The 20349-nt window shown below is 39.1% G+C and overlaps 1 protein-coding gene across 4 annotated transcripts in view; it reads right to left on the bottom strand.

Moving 5' to 3' along the window:
- The window catches only part of nedd4a (NEDD4 E3 ubiquitin protein ligase a), a 149975-nt gene that overhangs the window by 69872 nt on the left and 59754 nt on the right, over window positions 1–20349 (bottom strand). Inside the window, exon 1 of one of the 4 annotated variants that reach the window (XM_043677484.1) lies at window positions 14543–16411. The exons of 2 other annotated variants lie outside the window; for them this stretch is intronic. In XM_043677484.1, the coding sequence (XP_043533419.1) occupies window positions 14543–15772 (1230 nt within the window). In that variant the 5' untranslated portion in view covers window positions 15773–16411. Of the gene's footprint in view, window positions 1–14542; window positions 16412–20349 lie in introns of those variants that run through there. One more of the 4 variants, XM_043677485.1, reaches the window with a different exon arrangement.

Raw genomic sequence — 20349 nt, 5'->3', positions numbered from 1 at the left:
TGCCCTTACTGTCTGACTCGCTTCTGTGCTAAACTGTACCAGTCTCAGATCTCGTTCCTCATTATCTCCCCTGGGTCCCACCCCCCCACCTTTCTGGTTTAAATCTTCCCGAGCAGTTCGAGCAAATTTCCCTGCCAGTATATTAGTCCCCTTCCAATTTAGATGCAATCCGTCCTTCTTGTACAGGTCACTTTCTACCCCAAAATAGATTCCAATGATCCAAAAATGTGAATCCTTCTCCCATACACCAGCTCCTCAGCCATGCATTCATCTGCTCTATCCTCCTATTCCTGCCTTCACTAGCACGTAGCACCTCCTTTTTAAATTTCTGCCTAACTCTCTGTAATCTCCCTTCAGAATCTCAACCTTTTCCCATCCAATGTCATTGGTTCCAATGTGGACAACAACCTCCTGCTGGCCCCTCTCCCCCATGAGAACATTCTGCACCCTCTGAGACATCCTTGATCCTGGCACCCAAGGAAACAACACACCATTCTGCTTTTTCTCTGCTGGCCACAGAAACGTCTGTCTGTACCTCTGACTACAGAATCCCCTAACACAATTGATCTCTTGGAAGCCGACGTACCCCTCGTTGCATTAGAGCCAGTCTCAACACCAAAAACATGGCTGTTCGTGCTACGTTCCCCTGAGAATTCATCACCCCCTACATTTTCCAAAACAGCATACCGGTTTGAAATGGGTATATCCACAAAGACTCCTGCACTAGCCGCCCACCTCTCTTACCCTTCCTGGAATTAACCCATCTATGTGACTGTATCTGAGACTTCCCCCCACTTCCTATATCTTCCATCCATCACACACTGTTGCTGTTGCAAATTCCTCATCACTTCGGTCTCTCCAACCGATCCACTCAATCTGTTAAGATTCGCATCCAACAGCATTTATGGCAGATATAATCCGCAGTAACCCTTAAACTCTCTTTAACTCCCACATCTGACAAGAAGTACATATCACTGCAAAGGCCATTTTTGCTCCTTCACAATCTACAGATCCAGAAAAATAACACCGTCTTATTCCTCTACAAACACTGCCTCAGGTTAAATTAATAGCTATGGCTTATATTTTAAGTTTAATCAAGAGACTTAGCTCCAAAAACATATAATCAAGAAAGAATCCACGAGACTCACTACTGCAGCCTCTCTCGGACAGACTTAAAACGACAATTAACTTATCTGATTCTGTGCTGTGCCCAACAGTTCCTCCAAGATTAGTTGTGAAAGTAATGTCAGTTTGGATTCAATATAGCATTTGCACTCAAGAGTCAAGTTGAGAGTTCAAGCCCACATACAGACCTTGAGGGTGTAATCTCGGCTAAAACATGCTTGGAAGTACTGCTCTGTCAAAAGTGTTATTATTTTGATCAACACTGAGGCTCCCATCTACCTATTCAGGTGGACATAAAATATATCCTTGTATCATTTGAATATTAAGGAATTTACTGCCCAATTGTCTGTCAACAAGCATATCCACCAAACTACTGGTCAGACTCTGCTTTGCGTTTTCGTAGGAACTTGCTTTTCAAAAAAAAAATGGCTGCTGCACAATCACTTGCTGGCATAACACTGGAAAATCAAAGTAATTAATTAGCTGTGAAGTAATTTGGAGCACAAAGGATGTAAGTGGTGTGCCATAAACACACACTTGTACACTTTTTATATGAAACAAGTGTTTCAGTTTGAGACAAAATAGAAATTAAAACACTACAGAATTTTTGTTCAAAACATTATTGATTTGAAACTTTTAAGAATATAAATTTATTAGGAGTTAAATTTAACTTGTCATGGGCCTAATTCTTAAATCAACATGCAACAAACAGTTGTACCTTTCTCTATTTTGCTGGACAGTTAGTGGAAATTATGGTTTTTATGGCCTTTGAACCTTAAGAGGTTATGGGTTCAAGCAAATCCAAACATAAACCTAAATGAACAGTCAGTGCACCACTGAGCAATTTTTTTTTGAAGGGGGAAAAGGGGGCTCTCATTTTGATGTTCAATTTAGGCCCATTTGACAGCTCAGGTTGTCTTGCAAGATCCCACAGCACTGTCCTGAAGATGAGATTACTTTTCCCAGTCTTCTGGGCAAATTAGTTTCACTCAAACAACTCTAAAACCAATTATGCAATTAATCCTCTCATTCCTGTTTGCGCGACTTCAGTGCAGAATATTTGCCCACATCTGTTTGAGAACAGTCAGGGAATTCCTAGGGACATGGCACTCATCCACAGATTCAATCAATAAGCACATCGACCTGGACCCAATATACTGACCACTGCAAAGGACAGCTGGAACTGACAACCGGAAGCGACAGAGACAAACCACTATAAATGCCGGAGGAAATATCACAGGAGGCTCCCAAGCACTGAGGATGTCACCTAGACAGGGGATGAAACGTCTGCAACACAAATTCCCAGCTCGGCGAACAGAACCACAATGAGCACCCGAGCTACAAATCTTCTCTCAAACTTTGACGACATGTATCATGGATGTATCTTTCTCTAATCAGTGGAAGATGCTAATCAGTAAAACACACTAATAGGGGAGATGGTGGTGTAGTGGTAACTGTCACTGGACTAAGAATGCAAAACCCAGTCTAATACTTTGAAGACATTAGATTGAATCACACCATGCCGAAATTTGAATTTAATAAACAGTTTGGAAAAAATAAAAGAGTCTAGTCTAATGGCAACCATGTTACAATGACTGATTGTTGTAAAGATCAATCTGGTTCACTAAAGTCCTTCAGGGAAGCAAATCTGTCATCCTTACCTGGTCTGGCATACATGGAACTCCAGACCCACAGTAAAGTCATTGATTCCTAACTGCTCTCTGACAATTAGGGGTGGGCAATAAATGTTAGGCCAGTCAACAATGCCCATATCCTACGAGTGAATAGAGATGCCAATGATCAGGGCTTAGGGCTGACTGAAATCTGCATCACAGATTAAAAAGTCAATATCATCCCAAAAGATCATAGGGCCATTCTCTCAGCGAGAGATGATTGGTGATAGTTTGACTTGAGGATAACTATGCCTCGAGGATAACTATGCCTCGAGGATAACTATGCCTCGAGGATAACTATGCCTCAAGTGAGTGGAAAGGTTGAGGAGGAGAGTGCTAACATTAGGCAGTGTGGGGATTGAATTCACACTGTTGGCATCACTTTGCATTAAAAACGAGCTATCCAGTTAACCAAGCTAAATCAACCCTTCGCAGATATACAGTAATTATCACATATATTCCATTGTTCAATATGTTGGTTAATGAAACTTGGATACTGGAGCAATAAGTTTCCAGTCCAGCTAGTTAAAACTCCACCATCAAGCTGACCCAGGTAGAGTGGAGGCACTGGCATAATTTACTCATTTTCAGAGAAGATGAATAAAGCTTAGAATGTTGTCAGAAAACCCTGCTCAGAAAAGTTTAGGTTTTATTTCTCCATGAGAAATAGATGAATTCTAAATGGTCAAACTATTCATTGTCCATTTATGATCCATCCATTATGAGTTTAGTGAATCATACCTGATGAGCAATCTAATCTCAGTCCAAGCCGAAACCTTAAATCTCCTCAGAAATGTCTTACTCCACATGGGTTTTACATAACATGCTAAAACCTTCAGAGAAGTGTTTGACAGAAATGTTCTCAAACAACTGCTTTTGCTTCATAAAGAGACACAAAGACAGGTTGCTAAAAGCTTAATTAAAAGAGAGAGGGTTTGTTAGTTGAAAGAGCAATTGAAGTCATCACTGATGAAGTTTTGAACATCAGGAATGCACAAGAAATTTAAAATTAAAGGAATGGACAGATTTTAGAGGAATGTAGAGCTGAAAAGGTTAGGCATGGTTGAACTTAAAAGCAGGAATGCATATTTTTAAAATCAAGGCATTGCCTGCCAGAAATCAATGCTGTTCAGTAAACATGGAGAAATAAGTGCAATGTATTATTTTGGTTGAGTGCAATTATGACATCTATTAGCCAATAAGGGCAGATCCAAGTCAAGGATCCACTGTTTCAGTCATTCAAATGTTTACTCCAATTTTATGAAATACAATGAATTACTTTCAGAATGCATACTGAAAATTTTGTCAAATATGAAAACGTAATTTAAAGGTATGCAACATTCTTTAACACAGTTGTATGGGCACATTTACACAAGTTATTCAAATCAGCATTTTAAGTCATTGCTTCGTTTATCAGAGACATTGCAGACAAGAACAAACCTGAAATTTTAGGTTGATACCTCAAGGGGTTCAAAGTCCTCATATTATGTGGTTTCCTAAATAACATGATTTGCCTGTGGTGCTTCATTAACGCTCAGATGTTTTGCTTTAGGGAAATAAAAGCTACATCCATTCTCAAAAGACAACTGCAAATAGTAGTAGTAACTCTGGCATTGGACCATATTAAATGTGTTGTCTCTGGGCTAAATAATACAAACTCTAATGTTTTACAACAAAATATTCCACAGAATCCAGTCATTATATCTATCCAATGCACTAAGTTAACACAAAATTAGTCTCGAATGGATATGGGCATTTGACAAATGTAAAATGATCTGCAACAAAATCTGCAATTACTGGGCTTGTTTCAAATATCTACACTCCAAACACTTGATATTTGGCATTTTGAACCTTTGAATCACATGTATGCAAGTGTTTCTCATGATAAATGCCTTATCACTTACATTTACACCAAAATACTGCGACAACAGCTGTCAAGAGAATATGTAGTAAATTAAGCACACAAGCTTTAACAAAATTCCCCTTCAGTCATCGGTCAGGGAACATTGTTTTGTGGATTCAAATTCTATTTAAGTTGATTCTCAGCTTATCTCTAGTACTGCTTCAGTGCTGAAATTTTTCTTCCTTGTTCCAATTATCCTGCAGTCACATTCCACCAACAACATTTGGCCAACTACAACAATTATTTTTGCCACCTGGCCAAAACAGAATATATATTAATTTAGTCAGATTGTCAAAAGGTTATTTTAAAATGCAACACATTTACGAATCATTTTATTTTAAGTCTGAACAGTAGCTTTCAGGATCACACCGTTTCACTTCAAGCTATACAAATTAATGAAGGCACCCAGTTGTTCACAAATAGCGGTCTGTAGTCAGAGGTTATCTTGTAATGTCACTAAGAACAGCCTTGACAGTGTTACGTGCAGATTGTGTAGACTGACATCCTTCATTGCTTTCCCTGACGAGACGCTGGCACTATCTGGATCGACATTAGGCTGACTTAAAAGGATCGGGGAATCCTGGGAGAAAGGAAAGGAAAAGGAGCAAAGAAAGAAAAGGAAGGATGGAAAGGACAAATATTTCAAACGTGCCTTATTCAATCCTCAAGACATTACAGAGTGCTTTATGAACAACTGAAAAGCTGTTGTTGTTGTTATGAAGGCAAACAAAGTACCAAGTTTGCACAAAACAAAGAAACGAATGGCCAGATCACATATTTTCGGTGTTGTTGGCTGCAGGAAGAATGTTGGCCAGGTCACTGGAAAGTTTGAGCAATGTCAATGCACAAAATATTCTACATGCATTTCAGAATGCAAGTTTAACAAATATCCCAGAGACAGCACTATCTGGCAATCTGGTACTGCAATTAAGTACTCAGATTATATGCACAAATCTAGGACTGGACTGGAAATCCACAACCTTTGACTCAAGTAATGTAGGAAAGTGGCAGTGAATAATCAGGGGTGGTAAAAACAGCTTAGGTTCCCTCTTTATCTGTGAATGCCACAATCTGATTACACTCAATGGGAATATAACCAAGTTGTAAATCTCTGCTAATTTTTAAAATTATTTACTCAGGGAATGAAGATGTTGATGGCTGAACCAGCATTTATTGCCCATCCCTCGTTGCCCTTGAGAAGGTGGTGGTGAGCTGTAACTCCTTTTGAAGCAGATACACCCACAATGCCATTAGGGAGGGAGTTCCAAGATTTTGAGCTAGAGATATTGATGGAACGGCAATATACTTCCCAGTCAGGAAGGGGAGAGGCTTGGAAGGGAACTTGCAGGTGATGGAGTTCCCATATATCTGCTGCCCTTGACCTTCTAGATTGTAACAGGCTGTGGGTTAGAAGATGCTGTCTCAGCAGCCCTGGTGTATTTCTGCAATGCATCATGCAAATGGTACATGCTGCTGCTACTGAGTATCAGTGGTGGAGGGGGTGGATGACATGCCAGGAAAGTGGGCTGCTTTGTCCTGGATGAGGTCAAACTTCTTGAGTGTTGTTGGAGCTGCACCCATCAAGGCAAGTGGGAGTATTCCATCACATTCCCAACTTGTGCCTTGTAGATAGTGAACAGGCTTTGAGGGGTCAAGGCGCAAACTACATGCTGTAAGATTCCTAAACTTTGACTTACTGTTGCAGCCACAGTATGTATATAACTGGTACAGTTCAGATGGAATTAGATTCCCTACAGTATGGAAACAGGCCCTTCAGCCCAACAAGTCCACACAAACCCTCCGAAGAGTAACCCACCCAGACCCATTCCCCTATGCTATATTCACCCCTGATACGATGGGCAATTTAGAATGGCCAATTCACCTGACCTGCACATCTCTGGACTGTGGGAGGAAACCAGAGCACCCAGAGGAAATCCGCGTAGACATGGGGAGAATGTGCAAACTCCACACAGTCAGTTACCCAAGGCCGGAATCGAACCTGGGACCCTGGTGCTGTGAGGCAGCAGTGCAAACCATTGAATGGTAACTTTCAGGAAGTTGATCATTGAGAATCCAGTGATGATAATGCCACTGAATATCAAGGAGTGACAGTTAAGATTCTCTTGCTGGAGGTGATTATTGCTTGGCACTTAAATGGCCCAAATGTTACTTGCCATTTGTTAGTCCCAATCTGGGGCTGACCAGGTCTTGCTGCATTTTGATATAACCGCCTCAATGATATTGTGATCTTCCAGTCCTTTTACACATTATTATTACACACATTAGGATGACATTTATTAGATGCTTGGCACAGAAACAGACCTTTTGACCCAACTAGTCCATTTATGTTACTCTTGAGCCTCTTTGCATCTTTCCTTATCAAAAGCTATCAGTGGAACCCTCGATTCCAGTCCCATCACGTGTGTGGCTATATACACACAAAATCCTTCAGTTATGCTCTTGGCCTGAAGAGGAACGATCAATCAACTATCAACTCAATTAAAGTCTTCCTTAATTTTAAAGTCCTCTATTAGGTCAGTCCTCTTCCTGTTTTCCAAAGGAAAGGGAGCTAGCCTGTCAAGTCTTTCCTGACGTATATCTGGTATCATCCGTTTAAATCTTTTCTGCATCTTCTCCAGTACCTCTGTATCCTCTTCATAATACGGAATCAGAACTACATGCAAGTACTCTAAGATTAACTTTGTACCTGACCCATTATTCATCTCGTCACTAATTAAAAATAATTTACACTGAAACTACATAAATCATTTCACAGACAACCCCAAGAGGTCAGAAAGTCACGGAGATCTACAGCTAACCAAAAAAAGGGGCTTCAGCTCATCTCACCTGCGTCAGTCAAATACAATCACCTAACGATTCCAATCCCATTTTTCAGCACTTGGCCCATAGCCTTGTATGCCGTTAGCATTGCACATGCATATTACTACTTAAATGTTATGAGGGTTTCTGCCTCTACCGTTCTTACAGGCAGTGAGCTCCAGATTCCCACCACCCTCTGGATGAAAATGGTTTTCCTCACAAGATCGTCGTGCACTATCCTGAAACAAATCATTTAGAAAAGTCGTCTCATACAGAACGATAGTTGTGAAATAAAATAGATTCCACGGATTCTCCTTTACAATGAAGAGACAAGTGAATAAAATGCAACTCTTCAAGAGGTATTTTGAATGGAGACAGCAAACAGCACTTGTTTGCATGGAACGCAATTATTTGTTTGATCAGATGTGAGTTCAGCTGTTACCAAACATGAGACTGCAACTCCATTAACACAATTTTTACTGGGGAAAATAAAATCACAATCTCAACTAACATAACCAAAAAGAAAAAGGGAATAGACTTTTTCAAAAAAGCCCAGATATCTAAGAAATCAATATTCCTTAAATGCCTGAAAAGCCGCAAGAGGAGAGGATCTGGCCAGTTTTTAGAATCAAGCTGCAAAGACTCCTTTGCGTATTTGACATGGACCCAGGGCTGCACGGACTTAACTCATTCCCCTTTGGTGGCAAAGGTATCTCAACAATAAACAATTTTTTTTTTTTTTAAGTAAAAGGTTTTGGTGAGCTGTTTATAGTAATGTGCAATACTAGCAACAAAAATAATTCCCTTAGTCACGTTTCAAGCTCCATAAAAACATTTGTTTCTTTTACAGGCGAACATCAACTGCTGAAGTAGCAAATAAGTCAGAAGAGTCAAAATGGAGAATCAAAATTAAGGTGCACACTTTTCCTTTATTCAAGATACTAAACTATTAATGTACCTGACATTTTTAAAATGAAAAAAATGCATAACTTGATAGGATTAAAAAAAGCAGCTCAAAGAAACAGCATTCAAAAATAATCCCAATTAACTTGGATTCAAATAAATTCCAATTGCTATTGGAAGGGAAGAAAATATTCTCTGGTCTCAAAGTGCTTTCTGTTGGCTGGGTTTGTAACATTTTCATTACAAATTTTTCCTCAAATTAACTAATTGCCCATCTATTTCAGCCTTGTGCGATTTTCCAATAAATCAGTTAATTTGAAATGGCAGTTTTACCACAAATTTAATGTGCAATTTCAGTAATGATAATCTTGCATATAAATAAATCAGAAAGAGAAGGAAAATCCACATAATGAGCAGCTTTAAATTAGAATAGCATAGCTTTTCTTCGTGAAAACTTCCAAACAGCTGTGGCACCAAACAACTTAATAGGTGACCACATAATTATGTGGTAACTGGGATCACTACATTACTGCTTTGTTTACTAAATATTCTTTGTAGACCATTAATTCCTTTTAAATTAATAAACTACTAGCTCAGTAACAATTTAATAATGCTCATTTAAATATTCATTAACAGAAAGTGCGAATGCATATAAATCAAGCAATATATAAACTATATTGAACCCTTTGCAATGGTAATTCAGTAAAATTAAATTATTCCTGTTACTGGAAAATGCAGGCACTTGTGTTGATGCTTAAAGTGCATCTCATTGCAACCAGCCTGAATTAACATGGTTAATATTGCCTGAAAGACACTTGTAGAATTTATGCTTTTGACCAGTGATCGTCAAAAGTTAACCTTGCATTTATTTTGTTAAAATATTTCCATGGTCTTCTTTATTTCTATTCTACCTGGTGAACCACAAACTGTCCTCACAGCACTTCATAACCAATAGAAAATCTCACATCTTATACAGCCAGCATTGTTCCTTGCCTAAATTGCAGTCTACTCAGTTGCTACATCGGCAGCAGTGACAGACTTAAACATACAGCACATCATCAGTATTCTTGTAGGACATAGCAGAAAGTGAGGACTGCAAATGCTGGAGATCAGAGTCGTGAATGTGTTGCTGGAAAAGCACAGCAGGTCAGGTAACATCCGAGCAGCATGAGAATTGACGTTTTGGGCATAAGTCCTTCATTAGGAATCCTGATGAAGGGCTTATGCCCAAAAAGTCAATTCTGCTCCTCGGTTGCTGCCTCACCTGCTGTGCTTTTCCAGCAACACACACAACTCCCTGTAGGACTTGTGCCCTAGAAAATGGGTTCAAAACACAGATGGGCTGGAGGTGCATAGCTAGTATCCTCAGTAAGTGATTTGGAAAAGATTTGATGTCACCCTAAAATAAATATTACATCTCTCACAAGTCTTAAAGTGTTGCTCAGTTATATAGTCAGAAGGAATGATGTATTTCAGACTAGAAGAAAGATAGTAGCATGTCTTCTGCAAAAATGAGAAGTGAATGGGGTGTCTACCAAGTGGACTGTTTAGTACTGGATACTGCCTATTGTATTCAATTGCTTGGTGTAAGATTGTAAGTGCATGTCAACTACTCACAGTGCTTCAGTCTGTCAAGTGATTGCTTAAAATCAAAATCACGCAGCGATTTATAAGGTTGCGTTTTTTTTAAAAGCTCCTTATTAAATGCTCAGTCCCACACATGCAAATGGGTGAGTATAATGTCAGAAGCACAAATTAACCCAGTGTTGCGTTTGGGTAATGTTGGAGCTCAACTCATCCAGTCAAGTGGGGAGAATTCCATCGCACTGCTGACTTGTGGCGTACAGATGGTGGACAGGCTTTATGAGTTACCCATCACAGAATTCCTAGCTTCTTAGTAACTCTTGCTGTCACCATATTTTTATGACTGGTCCAATAAAGTTTCTGCTCAATGGTAACCTCCAGGATGTCGATGATGGGAGATTCAATGATGGTAATATCATTGAATGTCAAGGAGTGATAATTACATTCTTCCTTGTTGGAAATGCTCTGTCTGGTACTTACGGTTCAATTGTTACTTGCTACTTATTACACATGCTTTTAAGTTGTCTAGGTCTTGCTCCATAGGGACACAGAATGGTTCAGTGTCTAGGAGTCACAAATGGCGTTGAGCATTGCGAATCATTTCCACTTCTGACCTTCTACTGGACAGATGGTCATTGATGATGAGCTGAAGACAGCAGGATCTTGTAGAATGAATTGTTTAGATAGAATGAAAGAGTTTTGTTAATCTGCATAGAAAGCTTAGTTCACTAATCAAATGGTGTGTTATGTGTTGTGTCGCCATAGTCTTACCAGACCATTGGGACTGCTCTCTCATTAGAGAGAAGTGACTGGCAGTGATTTAACCTGAGGGCCAGCAGACCTTAGGTGAGGGAAGAGATTGAGAAGGAGAATCCTTCATGGTAACCTCAAACCGGTGAAGGACTGCTGTTGGCATCACACTGCTCTATAAGCCAACAATCCAGCCAACTGAGCTAAACCGATTCCCAATCAAATGATATAGTTCAATTGAACAAAAAATAAGTTGGTCGATAAAGTGTTAGAAATTGAACGTATTACAATTAGAAGCCAAGGATTGATTCGACTTAGAAATTAAGTTCCCTTATATGGAAATGAAATGGAATACAGCATCTGTGCATGGTGTGTATTCATTCTCACACGTTGCCATGGTGTTGCTAAGAGTCATCAGTAACAAAAAAGTGCAGTCAGAAATCCATTGAACTCAAAAGGTTACCAAAACAAAAGGTTACCCACACAGTGAAACAACTGGAACAAAAAGTCGTCATAATGATATAAAGCATGGGGACAGACCATTCAGCCCAACCAGTCCATGCTGACCAGTCTCACCTGTCTGAGCTTGGCCCATATCCCTCCAAACATGATATTCATGTATTTACCTAAATGTCTTCAAAATATTGTAACTATACCCATATCCACCACTTTCTCAGGCAGTTCACACACACAAATCAACCTGTAAATAAAAAAGGCCCTTCACTTTTTAAAATCTTTCTCCTCTCATCTTAAAAATATGCCTCTTAGTCTTGAATTCCCCCACCCTAGGGAAATGGCACCCAAATTCATCTTAACTAAACCTCTCATTATTTTAGAACATCAGGTCACCTCTCAAGCTCCTACACTCCAGAGAAAATAAGTCCCAGCCTGCCCAGCCTCTCCTTATAAATCAAACATCTCAGAAAGTTGACTGGGTAATGGAGTGTGTTCTTAATGATTAAAATCAGGATTAAATATAATCATGAAGGAAACCCTGCAAATGGTTCTTGACTCTTTCTCTTCACAGAGGAATGCTAGTGTCAGTGGGTCAAGTTCTGTCATTTCAATCATATTCTTTGGAGCTCAGGGACAGAAATGACATGGACTGACACCAGACAGAGAGTAATGCTTTAATAGTGGGGTTGATGATGCATGAGCATTAAGGGAGTTATTATCATTCCCCCAAGATAGATGCTAGTTTACATCCAGACATTGAACAGTCATATCCAATGTTGAGGGACATTGCCGAGGGGCTCAGACATCTCACACGATTTCTAGCAGTGCTGGCATGGAACATAACTTGACAGGTGCATCTTTATGGATAATGCCCCCAGAATATTCCCTACCCATATCAGAAATTATGCCTGACCCCAGCGTGGCCTATGTCCTGACTGGACCTAAATGTGTGCCAGGAAAAAGCAGAAGCGAAACTAAAGAAACTATCACCCTGAAACCTTGGGCTGAAGTAGAAGCAGACTTCAAACTCCAATATCATGGCACTGCTGAACCACACAAAAAGGTAGTATAATTTATTAAGTATATTCTGTGGCAAGTTAACAGGTTTTAAAATCAAAAACCCAGCATTGGCCAATGCCTAGCCAAAAGTAGTCTGACTGATGCAGTTAATTTGCACAGGGATGCCATTCAAAACTACTTCAAATATAGTAATTAATCTTATTCCAAAAAAAAGGAGGAAATACTCAAAATAAATAAAACCATAGCATGGTGGGAGTAAGTGTAAAAAGGTACCATTTGATTACTTTGGACAGGAAGGTGATTGGATTGTATCATTGCTCCCTGCAAGGTAATGATAACAGTCAATTTATCTACAAGGGTTAAACCCAGAAACTTGCTGGCAATCCTTAAACACTCCACTTCTGAAATGACAACTGCTAGCCTTGCTGTGGATGAGTCTTTATTTTTCCTCCAGTTTAGTATTATTGTTATAGAAATGATAATTAGGATTCAGACAATTATAGGATCCAAGCGCAACAGATTTGTCACAAAAAAAAGGAGTCAAATCTTTTTGCATGGATTTCAAAAGTTCCCTTTAACAAGATGTTAATTATAGACAGTGGGATATCTGATACCTTGTTGCTGAAGTGCAGCACCCAAGTGAAAGAGGAACATGTGGACCTTTCACGTCTGCAAGCACAACAAAACTCAACCATGGTCTGATCCAATTTCATGTCTGCTGTGTACAGATGGCTGCAGTGACCACCACTACTCTAATATCAGGTTGTTATATTTGAACTCAGACCTTCCATAACAGTATTCCAGGCCAGACTATCTGGAGTCTGATGAAATATTCTGGGCGCAATATATTTAAATCAGGTTTACACTCTGCTATGTTTAGGCAACCAAGCTTTAATTCAGTATGTGAAACAAATGGACAACCTAGCTGTCTGTGTATTTCAACAATCCAAATAATTCCTTACAAATCAAAGTCAACATACGCGCACTCAGTGCATCAATGTGGAAATTAAAGTGGAGAATTAAAATAAATCAAAACAGATTCAACTAGTTCTAACACAGCTACCATCTGGAAATACAGACTTGCTTTTACTCCAAAACATGATCATGTGTAACTGACTTTTACTTCTACTCCAATTCTAACAATTTTGAGTATGGTAAGTAACATGCATTTTAAATGGAACGGAGCTTAATGAGGTTAGAGGAGACAACTGAGGCACTGAAAGGGAAATCATTAGTTAGTCCTACACCTATTTATGAAACAACTAACATTTTAAACAGCAGGAAACAAATTTGCATGTCTAAAGGTAATTTGCAAAGGATACTCCTTTCTGCTACCTTGAAAGCCAAGATAAATTTACCAGAGTAAATGGTATATGCATTTTCAAGTTCAACTGTGGTCTAAAGTTAAAAAATTGAAAGGTGATGTTCTTAGCTAAAGTATGTTATTAATGTTACGATGTTGTGTTAAGACAACATGGTTACAGTTATCTCATTATAAGTTAGATTTAGCTAATCTGCTTTCAAAGTATACTATCCTGCAAAGTGGCAAAATCTAAACATTTTAAATTCACATGTGTCTTACTGAATAAATAACTTTTCATCCAAAAATGTAACTTATTAGCAGTAAAACGTGATATTTGATTTAGATTATCTCAATATTAACATTTAATAGATTGTGCAGATCAAATGAGCAAAAATCTTTTGCACGTAAGTGCTTGCCCAGAACACTAAGTTTTGTACTAAACTGAATCACTTTCCTTATAGGAAGCTAATGAAAACATCCAACAGAGAAGTTAAAGGACAAGAAAATTTCTTCTGCATTAACAACCACCTGTAAAAGATATTCTTCAGCCAGAAAACAATTTTATATTACGGATATCTATAGAATATACAACATGCTTCAAATATTCTTTAGACTCGCAGACATACAGTCCATACCTTCAGATCTGAGCAGTATCACTAAATAGATTAATAAATTATTAAATTGTCCTTAATTAGAAAGAGTGTAAATCAACAGTGGGACACAGCTGTCTGCAATCATCAATAATAAATTTTAGAACAATTAAAAACTCTAGGAAATTTAATTTTTGGACTTCTGCCATTTTGTAGTAGTAATCACCCTGTTTAACAAAACTGTTACTAAATTCTAAAGAAACAACCCACGATTTGTACTAAAAGTAGAAGGAAAATAAGATAAATTGATTATTTTAATTCAAAGTCTTTGAGACAGGGAGAGACCTACAAAATAAGTTTAATTTTTACAATTCAATGTTGCAACCTGTCTGACCAATTCATTGAATTAGCTTACCTTGCACTTATGTCCCCAAACAGTTCCAGTCACTTCCTCCACAGAATTAAAGCTCTTTTGCTCTGATCTGGGAGCTACATGGATTTGTAAATGAGGGATCCCAACCTTTGATTGCTTAGGTTTCGAGTGATAACTGGAAACCAACTGACAGGGAACTTCAAGCGAATGGCTCCTTTGAAAGATCGGACGTTTATTTTGATCATTTATAATTTCCCTTTCTATCACACCATTGAATGAAGGTAAACATACAGAGGTGCTCCTTATTAACTTGTTAGGATGATGTGTATGTCCAGCATTTAAAGAACTCTGCTTAAACTCCTTCATGAACGACTCAGGCTGAATTTGTCCTTCCTTGGTCTCTGTTCCAAATACATGAGCTCTTTGGTAATTTAAGTGCAGAATGTGATTTGAAGGTCTTTGCAGTTTCTTCACCTTCCCCCAAGACTCTGCTTCGTCCTCACCATAATCTATTGCTCGATTTTTGCCAGGTTGCTGTCCATTGCAATGAAGTGACTTAATGTCTCTAATTTCAGTAGAAGCACAAATTGGGTTAGACAAACGCAGTCCATTAACTGCTGTTGCAACAAAACATGCGCTTGCTTCTTTGAATTTAGACACAGCCTGATCTTCATCTTGATTTGGTTCATGGGGGCAAGGAAGGAATCTATTTAATGTGGGATTGTTACTTGCACTTGTAAAAGGATCTGGGCTTGTTGGTGTAGCTGGCGGAGTGCTACATGGACTCTGAGGAAATATCACCAGTGATGAACAACGTCTCAACGGCACCTTCGATTTCCTCAACTTTACCGATGCTTTGGTGGACCCCACCACACATTCTAAAAGCTCTTGGTCAAAAGAAATATCAGCATTGCATGAACCACCCTCACTGCCATTGTTGCTGGTACGAGTACTAGGTTCACACTGTCCTCTGGATTGTTTGGACTGCAGTGATATTTGCAACGTGGAGCTTTTTTTGCGGTGATGATCATTGTTACTAACCTGTGGTATAAACAATGAAGAACTGCGCTGTAGGATACGTTCACCCTGTGATGCTGTCTGCACCACCATGGGTTCATGTGTAGTCACTTGGTGAACATTCTTTCTCACATTTACTGGTACAGTCTCAACTGTCATACAAATGTTACTCTCCAAGCCCTCTCCCGAAGTTTCAGACAGTGGGTCAGTGTTGCTCCTCCTGGTTGCAAAATGCAATCGCAAACGACGGGCCATTCTTCCTTTTTGAAATACAATAAAGTGGTCCTAGGTTGGAATGAATCTGAGCTGGTTAAAAACTCACAATCTGCAGAGAAAGCTTAAGGCAATCATAGCAAGCACTGCCACATGCGATACGGTCACCATCAGGAGCTGTAGATAAGCAGAAATAGCTGAAGTGACAAGCAGCATTCCAGTCATTAGTGCACCAAGGCTATTAAGCCTAGGAAGTTAGAAATGTCCAGCAGCAAAAATCATGATCGCAGGAATGCCTCCCGCAAGTCTGAATAGCCATGAGTGTCTCTAACGGTGAGAAATAAAGGCAGACGCTCTTCCACAGCACTGAAAACTCAGCAACCTTTACAAGAAGCTCAGCTGCTGCACACTGTTTGAATTCTAGCCAACCTTGCTTCAATTAAATCTCCTTTACTTGCATGAATGACTGAATCCAACCCAAAATCAACATCTTCTTGCATTTCGGTTTCATATATTACATCTCGTCCCCGGCAAGCAAGCTAAATATGTGGCACTGCTTTAGGCAGTGGAGTTTCAAACATTTCTCCAACACTGAACCAACATCGTATTTTTACCCCATAGTATTGCATTACAGGAAATTTTAAAGAGCGACATCCAGCATAATTCAGAATCAAAAGGCTTTCTGAGTATTACCCACAATGTTAAAACCTCAGGGATATGAGAAATAGACAGGAAGCGACTGTTAATAACTACGAGAGCACTCCATAGTTTTGCATTTACAGTCAAATACAATTTGCCTTCATCAGTTCCTCAATGTGATAAGAACATTTTTTTTTTGGCAGACAGTAGTTCTGAACTCACATTTTCAGTCCTGCTCTAACCAAACACATTGAAATCCAACCATATAAAAGAAGAAATCATTTAAAAGAAGTAAATCCTTGTTTAAAAAAATAAAAACAAAACTATTTTTAGACTCCCATTGGACTGAAATCCTGCTAGTACTAGGCTGCTGCTTGTCAAGACTGTTCAGTGTAGCTAACTGGGAAAAACCTCTCTCTTCATACACAGAAATGCCACATTCTGACATTTGAAACTCGTGGCTGTGCCAAAGGAGTTACATTCTTTTCTTCCTGTGGCTTTCCGATCAGCTGCACAGATTCAAAAGCACTGAATAAGTAATTTATTTTTAAGTGGAAACATTTTTCAAATACTTTCCTCTTCATCTTGTAATCATGTAATAAAGGTACAATCTTAACACATCAGAAATTGTTCCTCAATGATGACAGCTCTGCACCAACATCTCAGGCTATGATACTGCATACACTTTACAAGCGAGAGAAAATTTCCTTTGAGTGAAGTCACACAGATTTTACGTTCCAAGCCTTGCAAGATGTAAAGTTACTTGACATTTTAGTGTGTGGAACCATGACATAAGATGACTAGCCACTTCACACATTCCAGTTAAAACCTTAACATAATACTTTATTAACCCAACACTCAACAGTTTGCAAGTTGCTACGCAGGAATAGTAGACCATTCAGCTGGATTGATGAAATAAAAGGTGCAATATTTTTCCACGAGTCAAACAGCAAGTGTTTGGTAACTGTATAATGGCCATCTTAATGCCCTTAGGGGCTAAAAGTGGCTGCACAATGGAAAAATGTACTGCTTATAATCAAAAGCTGTAACAACTACACCATTTTCTGCTGGCATTTTAACAGATGCCTTTTACAAAAATTTTCTACCACTGCACAGAAGTGAGAAAGTTATTCTGAATTGCAAATAAAACTAAAAATGGCCCTTTGAGCATTTAAATTTGCACTTAGTCAAAAAGCAAACAAAATAGCTAACCTAACCAAACAGCGTGCACCAGAGCCATAGGTAGTTTCTTTGTACAGAAATAAATGCATGGTCAAACTCCTTTTTTTATTGCAAAAACATTTCCATAAAAAATGCATCTGGATAGAACAATGCCCTCTTTGTAGAAAAAAAAATTAGCATCATGCTTTTCGATTCCAGGACTTTTTTTTTTCCTAAATAAAGTTCCAGACAGCCAAAGGCATAGGAATTTTTGTTACACACCAGCTCAGCTTTTTCAACATTGCATTGAACTGGAATATTTACAGCCATTGCAGTTTCTCAGTCTCACTCTTCATTCTAGATTCAGTATTACTAATGACAAAATACACTGCTCTAAACACTAGAATGTCTGATTTGAAGAAAAGTACCAAGCTTCTCAAAAGGAAACAAAATCTTAATATACCAAATTAAATCCCAAACTTTTGGGAGCACACACCTGAACAACTATCTTACAATATCAACAGAAATTCTACAAATGTAAAAATGTCAACAGTAAAAGAATTGTCTGTGCAGAAATGCTTACTATCTGGAGTTTCTGTAAATTGACACAATTCAGAAACAATTTTATTAGCCTTGTTCTGGTAACAATATATGCCGGGGAAGTAGTGAAACAGCCCACAGAGCCGAAAATGTGTTGCTGGAAAATCGCAGCAGGTCAGGCAGCATCCAGGGAGCAGGAGAATCGACTTTCGGGCATGAGCCCTTCTTCAGGAATGCCTGACTTGCTGCGCTTTTCCAGCAACACATTTTCAGCTCTGATCTCCAGCATCTGCAGTCTCACTTTCTCCTAGAAGATCCAAACAGCCCACAGAATCAGTCTCCAAAAGAAAACACTGTTGTTTAATTAAATGTAGAACAACATCAGGCTGAAGGAAAAAGAAGGAAATGGTGAACGGTTGTTCAAGAGCTCTGGGTGTGCTGGGGGGGGAGATCAGCAACGTTAATGAGGGCACCCTGAAAAAGTGAGGCTCTTTGAGGAGTGCTGACGTGAGCATAGATATTGGGAACTAGTCTGAGGACTGACATTCTTGCAATTGATGGAGTCGAGGGAAGGTTCACCTGACTGATTCCCAGGATGGCAGGACTGACATATGAGAAAGAATTGGATAGACTAGGCTTGTATTTTCTGGAATTTAGAAGAATGAAGGGGGATCTCATGGAAGTATATAAAATCTTGTTGGGACTGGACAAGCTAGATGCGGGAAGAATGTTCCCGATGTTGGGGAAGTCCAGAACTAGAGGTCACACTCCAAAAATAAGGGGTAAGCCATTCAGGGCTGAAAAGAAGAAGAATTCCTTCATTCAGAAGAATTCTCTCCCACAGGAAGCTGTTGGGGCTAGTTCATTAGATATATTCAAGAGGGAGCTGGATGTGGCCCTTGTGGGAGAGGACAGGAATGGGATGCTGAGATTGCATGATCAGCCATGATTGTATTGAATGATGGTGCAGGCTCGAAGGGGTGAATGGCCTACACTTGCACCTATTTTCTTTGTTTCTATGTCTCTATGTAACTGCAGTTTATGGCACTCTAATTGTTAATAGATAACTGGTAACTTCAGACGTGTGACAGGGTGGTGGAAACAAATTCAATAGTGGTTTTTAAAAATGAACTGGATAAATATTTAACAAGAAATGATTACAGGGATTTAAATGGAAATACTGGGAAGTGAGATGAACTGGATTGCTTCTCAAAAGAACTGGCGGAGAAATGATGGGTCAAATGGCCTCCTCCTTTGTTACATTATTCTAGAACTACTCACAGCGTCACACAGAATGAGTTGAAGTTAAAACTTGCAAAAATGTTATAGCAGGACATTTGAAAATCAGCTCTGTTGCCATGCATTGCTATGCTTGACAATGTCAATTTGTGGATTTGCAGTGTTTCCCATCATGAGGAAACAAAGTGGATGCTGAATGCATCCTCACAGAAAGTCAAGCAAAACTGGAGGGTCAGTCACCAGTCAAATCCTGCATTCTACTTACCTGTAGACTGTCACAGGCCTGTAGAACTTTAACATCCTTGTTATCATAGGAAATGAACAGCCAATGGACATTCTCAGGAAAGGGATCAACATAATTAACAAATTTTCATTGTTTACTTAAAAATAAACTATGCTATGCTAAGCCATACATTGCTATGGCATGCCATTTTTTTTTTAGACCAAGTGCCATTATGACTCAAGCTTGGAGGAAAATAACTGGGAAGCATGATGGTAATGTCACTCCGATTGTAATCCATGCCCAGGCTTATAGGTCCAAATCCTACCATAGCAAATAATGAAATCTGAATTCAACAAAATATTGAATTAAAAATTAATCCAATGGTAACTATGTAATCATTCTTGGTTGTTGTAAATAAAAAACTATCTGGATCACCAATGTCCATTAGGGAAGGAAATTAGCAGTCTTTACCCAGTCTGGCCTACATAGGATTCCAGTCCCACAATAGACTCTTCAAGCCCTCAAAAGACCTAAACTCCAGAGGTGAGGTCAGGTGACTGTCCTTGATGTCAAGGTAGCATTTGACCGAATGTGGCATCAAAGAATCCTCATAAAACTGAAGTCATTGGGAATCGGGAAAATAATCTTCACTCTTGGAGTCATACCTAGCACAAAGAAAAATAGCCGTGATTGATGGTGGTCAATCACCTCAGTTCAAGTATATCACTGCAAGAGTTCTGCAAGGAACTAAGCATCTTGAACTTCCTCATCAATAAGTCTCCATCATAAGATTAGAGGTGGGAATTTGTGATTCCTC

Source organism: Chiloscyllium plagiosum, chromosome 36 (assembly GCF_004010195.1).
Source record: "Chiloscyllium plagiosum isolate BGI_BamShark_2017 chromosome 36, ASM401019v2, whole genome shotgun sequence".
NCBI lineage: Eukaryota > Metazoa > Chordata > Chondrichthyes > Orectolobiformes > Hemiscylliidae > Chiloscyllium > Chiloscyllium plagiosum.
The sequence above is the reverse complement of the archived record's forward strand: the minus strand, read 5'-3'. Positions and strand labels throughout refer to the sequence as shown.